Raw genomic sequence first — 6000 nt, 5'->3', positions numbered from 1 at the left:
TCTGGCTCTGAAGAAAGCTATTCTTTGTTTTGGGAAGATCAGATCATTTAGATACGTTGCTGATTCCCACACACTTACTTTATAGACTTGAACACTGGGCCCTATCTGGCAAAATGCAGTTTTATTGGTGAGAAAAGTAGGATCCTATATTTGGCCAAGAAAACCCAAATGCACAGATATAGATAGAATGTGGCTCAATAGACCGATGGGGGTATTGAACGGCTGTGCCATTCACAAGCAGTATCTGGTGCTTCGTGAATCAACAGCAGGACAACTGGGTGGTTGTACTAGCGATGGCTAAGTTTGCAAACAACAACTCGCAATGCACCTCCACCCAAGTGACTCCATGCATCTCCAGTTACGGTTTTCACCCATGCCTTTCCCTTTCCCATTGGACCCTCCTGTGCCCGCGTATTCCTTCAAGAGCTTTGGACTGCACCAATGTCAACTTGACAAGGCCAAGGAGGACTACAAGAAGTTTGCTGACTCACCGCAGACATTCCGCCACTAGCCATGCAGGATTGGCCTTCCACGCAGCACCTCCCTTTGAGTTGGCCATCCCAAAGATGGGACCACTGTTATCTGGTCCCATTTCTGGTGAAAGCCATGATCAACCTTGTTGTCTTCTAGCTAAGTTTGCCTTGAAGCATGAGGATCCACCCGGTGTTCCACCGGTCCTTACTATTGGTGCCTCTGCCAGCGGTCCCCATCATCCTGCTGCACAGCCACTGGGTCTCATGGCCACACGGACATCCGGAGTATGAGGTGGACAGTATTCGAGATTCACATTGGATGAGGCGATGCTTAAATCCAGTATCTGGTGGCTTGAAGGGCTATGGACTTTATATGGGTGGATGTTTTGATCACCAGAAACATTGGTGCCTTTTGAGGGAAGTGTGTTTCAAAACATTGTAAAATGGCAACTGCAAAGGATTTGCCATTTTATAAAAGCTTTACAATTAATTGTATTATTTTAAATGTTATTCTTCTTTTGGTAGACATTTAAAATACGATTAGCTTGAAACAAATGTCAACAGGTCTATTATTATTATTATTACAGCAAGTAACGCAGACACTTACTGAAAGCCCTGCTAATACAGCAAATCACTATTACAAATTACAAATTAATTGCTGCTTTGAATCAGTCCTGAAAGTATCCGATTATTTTCCCTTTCCAGCTTTGGAATAAGACGGAAAGTGTTTTAGTACAGCGTTATTTCAAAAATGTTTAATGAGAGCCAAAATAAAGTTACTGAATATATGCGGAGGTTTATGCAGAGCCTTTTTGCACCATTACAGAAGAAAAAGCTAGGCAACTGGTTGTGTTGCTACAAAAGCTATACAGGCAATTAGTGCTATATTTGAAAACCAAACAGAATTCTTATTTTCTTTTTATTGTATCTGTGTGCCTGGATCACTGAAACAACAACAACTGCATAAAGATTTTTGCTTATTTAAAAAAAAAAGTTTGCTACCAGATTGGATAAAAGCTGTAACCACAATACCCCCACTTGAATTAATATTGCCAACTTACTATGTCCGAATCCTCTCCATAATCAATCCTGGGGTAGTAAGAGAACAATTCAAGCCAGGGGTGAAATTCAGCAGATTCTGACAGGTTCTGGAGAACCGGTAGCGGAAAAATTTGAGTAGTTCGGAGAACCGGCAAGTACCACCTCTGGCTGGCCCCAGGAGCGGGGAGGGAATGGAGATTTTGCAATATCCTTCCCCCAAGAGTGGGGAGGGAATGGGGATTTTGCAGTATCCTTCCCCTGGAGTGGGGTGGGAATGGAGATTTTACAGTATCCTTCCCCTACTACACCCACCAAGCCACACCACGCCCACAAAATCAGTAGTAAAAAAAATTTGAATTCCACCACTGATTCAAGCCATAGTTCACCCTTCAAAAGATTCCCAAAACAGACTATTAGCTGCCCATGTACTGTATGTATATTTGGAGAAAGCAATTGCAATGTTAATGGAACAAGTCTGCTTTACCTTGAGAAATAGCAACAGGTAAGCTTTTATTATCCTAGAAGATGCCTCCGTGACACCATGTACAGGTAATCCTCAATTTACAACCACAATTGAGCCCCAGAGTTTTATTGCTAAGTCAGACAGTTGTTAAGTAAGCTTTACCCCATCTTACGACCTTTCTTGCCACTGTTGTTAACTGAATCACTGCAGTTCTTAAACAAGTAACACGATTGTTAGGTGAAACTGGCTTCCCCATTGACTTTGCCTGTTAGGGGTCACGAAAGGTGATCGCATAGCTCTGGGACGCTGCAACCGTCATAAATATGAGTCGGTTCCTAAGCATCTGAATTTTGATCACATGACCTTGGGGATGCCGCAATGAGAAATGGTCATAAGTTACTTTTTTTCAGTGCCGTTGTAACTTCAAACGGTACACTAAATGAACGGTTGTAAGTTGAGGACTACTAGTATGGCATTCTTCATTATTCTCTGGGTCATGGATTGCAACGCATGTGCCGCTGCAGTTTTTCGTACTACCTTTTCAAGTACTGCCACGTATTTGCACTATCTATTGGAGGTTTCGGTAGTCACAGATCAATGTACCTTATCAATATTATCGTCATTATTACGTTTAGCTGTTAAATGGCCTAAAGACTATTTGATCCAGCCATTCTGGTTACTCTCAATTAAACATCTGTATTTCTTATTTACACCGAGTCTTGTTTTTAAACGATATGTTTTATATTACGATGATAATATGCTTGTTCTGCACCGATTCTACAATGTGGGGAGGAAACTAAGAAAGAATGAGAAATAACTGATTTAAATAATACAGCTGAATCCGAACAGACGACTGAAACATCCCATTCTGTTCAATGGAGGGAACCCAGTGGGGTCCATCTTATAAAAATCAGATGGACTAGAGACTAGGGACCATGGTTTTTTTTAAAAAAAATGCTGTTTGGTTATTAGCAATGTTTTTCTTCTCTTTTCTTTTCTGTTTTAGAAAAAATAATACTTCTGCAGAAGGTTTATCACGAAACATTAGAAACTGGTTGATTCTTGTGAATGAGAAGTGGAAGAAGTTTAGCAGAACTGCTAAAGAAACCAGGCAAAAATAACTGCAAAATATTTGTTTGTAACTCAGAAGCCCCTTTGGTACCAAGTATTTACACATTCTTTGACCCTGCCCTATTGCTCATCGTCTGCAACCTGTAACATGGACAATTCATCAAATGCCTTCAGCTTCTTCAACCTTTTCATTGTTCCGTCGTCCTCAGTCAATTGCTTTTGGTCAGTCGGTGCAGCGCCGACGAATCAACGAATCAAAAATGTGTGCAGGTAGATTTCTCTTTCAATCCATTCGAGAAAGTGAGTCACGTTACTATAAACTCCAGGACCCAAAACTTTGGAAAAACAGACGGAGCCCCAAGAAGTCAAGCCAAATAGCGTCCAGCGTCCAGCCGATTTCTCGCACACAAGTGGACCTCCACTGTCACCCTGTAAGAAGATGGACAATATTAAGGGTTGAGAAAAAGGTGGAATGTGTGTTATGTTGACAAACACAAGCACAAAACTGTTCCAAAACAATTAGGTGCCTCTCTGGAATGACATTAAAAAAATGACATGTTTAAGATAGGATACATTGCAGCTCTCGCTATTGGGTAGAATCTCTGTAATTAAGATGAATGTCTTACCAAAGATGCTTTTTCTGTTTCAGACATTACCAATACTTGCAAGTATTGTTTAATACTTGCATTAAACAGTGGCAGAGGGACATTTCTAAGCTCATATTCCCTCCCGAGAATTTGATACAGACTACTACAAGATGCTAATGAAAAAGGTGGTTTGGGTCAGGGATGAAATCTAAAAAAATTCCCTACCAGTTCTGTGGGTGTGGCTTTGTGGGCGTGGCTTTGTAGTCATGTGACTGGGTGGGTGTGGCCAACTCAATGTCACTCAGATCAAGGGGGTATCTCGCCTGGCCCCTCCCCTCCCAGCCATTTCTTGTCACACCCAGCCTCAACGTATCTATAGTTCTGTAAAAAATGTTGTTCACCTTTTTTCAACTGTATTATCTACATACTATAGATCCATGATGGCGAACCTACGGCACCCGTACCACAGGTGGCACGTGGAGCCATATCTGTGGGCACGCGAGCGTTGTCCTAGCTCAGCTCCAGTGTGCATGTGCGCGCCGGCCAGCTGATTTTCGGGCCTTCTAGGCCCACCTGATGTCGGGAAACGGGTCGTTTCCAGCCTCCAGAGGGCCTCTGGGGAGGTAGGGAAGGCCGTTTTCGCCCTCCCCAGGCTCCAAGAAAGGCTCTGGAGCCTGGAAAGGATGAAAAACGCCCTCCCCAGGCTCCAAGAAAGGCTCTGGAGCCTGGAAAGGATGAAAAATGGGCCTACTGGGCCCACCGGTAGCTTTTTGCCTTCGCGTGCCAGAAGCATGAGGGGCGTGGGGGGCATTGAATTATAGGTATGGGAGGAAAAAAAGCCGCAGAAAGTTTCCCTTTATTATTCTAGCTGAGGGCAAATGAGACTAAGACTCATTTGCTGTTTCTTAGCTCAGCTGAGGCGGTAATTGCTCTGCCGCACGAATCAGCTGAGCTAAGAAAAAACAGAATATGAGAGGTGAGAGGAAGGGGAGGGCAGGTGGGCGGGACCAATCAAAATTTTCCTTACCGGTTCTCCAAACCAGTCAAAATTTTCACTACCCGGATGGCAGAACCGGTCCGAACCGGTAGCATTTCATCTCTGGTTTGGATTTACCAGATTTGAAATTGTATTTTGATGCTTGCTGTTTGGTTTGGCTAAAAGAATGGGTGAACCTTCAGAATAATTGACTTAATAATTTCAGAATAAATTGCTCTGAAGTTTGTGATACACTTTCTTCAAACACAATATCCTCAAGAAGGAAAGCAAAAACTACACGGGAAAATTTTCTTGCCGACATCCTAAAAATCCTAAAACATAAGCCAAAAAAATAAATAATTAATAATAATAATAAAAATAAACGGATGGAAAAAACTTTTGATTAGCAAAAAACCTGGAAACCTGACTTTTAAATGTTTGTCTACAAAAACTGTGGTCTTTGGGTTTCTCTTTCTGAACAGCCTTACCATGCAAGAATCCACGGTTCCAGACTCGTATCCTGCACATAACATCCTGACTGTGATGGTCTTCATGTCGAAGTAAGACTGACATTGGTCCAAGGAAATGATACGCACTTCTCCTTCTTGCAGTTTGAAGGGCACTAAGTGGAAGGGGGGAACAAAAACCACAACTGGGTGAGAATCTATAGGAGGAGGCTACCTGCCTGTTCAAACTTTCATCCTTTGTGCACTGACTGTTGTGGTCCTCCAGCAACCTGCGGAGCTGGCAGCAGAGTCGGACAGTGAGGAGGCTGGGGAGGACCATGGACCAGTCCTGGAGTCTGGGGAGGGCTCGGACAAGGGCTCTGCCTCGGAGGCAGAGAAAGGGCCATCTGGGAGGTACGTGCTGCCTCCGGAGCCTCCAGACTCGGACCTCAGCGAGGCAGAGGAACAGAGGGAGCCTATTCCCAGTGCGCGCATACTCAGAGCTGCCAAAAGGCAAGAACAGCTAAAACAAAAGTGATGACTCGGGAGTAGGGCTGGGAGATGATTGGCCCCTCCCATAAGGCTTAAAAGAGGAGCAAATGCATTTGGGCCTTTGCAGGAAGCAACGTTTGTTCATTCGGTTCAGTTTAAAGCCTGAAGCTCTGTTTGATTCTGGATTCTGTGTGGCTCTGCCAATTAGGTCTTTGGCAGCGTGTCAAGGGAGATAAAGGTGGGTGATTATCCCAAAGGACTTCTCCATGAAGGACTCTTCACAACTAATTGGGACTCATCTGTGAATGAACAGAATTCACAGCTGTTGCAATAAAAGAGGTTTTTGGGACTACTCGTGTGTCTTAATGACTCAGGAAGCCTAAGTCAGAACACTGACACCACACGTCTCAAGGGGTGTTGGGTCATCACAAGGCTGCACCCACAATCTCAG

The 6000-nt window shown here is 43.7% G+C and overlaps 1 protein-coding gene across 2 annotated transcripts in view; it reads right to left on the bottom strand.

Moving 5' to 3' along the window:
- Positions 1-2991: 2991 nt before the first annotated feature.
- Positions 2992-6000, bottom strand: part of CORIN (corin, serine peptidase) — a 106066-nt gene continuing 103057 nt past the window's right edge. For both annotated transcript variants that reach the window (XM_034411355.3, XM_087875299.1), the window contains 2 exons: positions 5100-5233; positions 2992-3477 (listed from right to left, as the gene is read on the bottom strand). In XM_034411355.3, coding sequence (XP_034267246.2) covers positions 3295-3477; positions 5100-5233 — 317 coding nt within the window. In that variant the 3' untranslated portion in view covers positions 2992-3294. The remainder of the gene's footprint in view (positions 3478-5099; positions 5234-6000) is intronic.

The sequence above is a fragment of the Pantherophis guttatus genome, chromosome 8, assembly GCF_059756535.1.
Source record: "Pantherophis guttatus breed Tessera chromosome 8, ASM5975653v1, whole genome shotgun sequence".
NCBI lineage: Eukaryota > Metazoa > Chordata > Lepidosauria > Squamata > Colubridae > Pantherophis > Pantherophis guttatus.
This window is presented reverse-complemented; position numbering and strand designations above follow the sequence as displayed.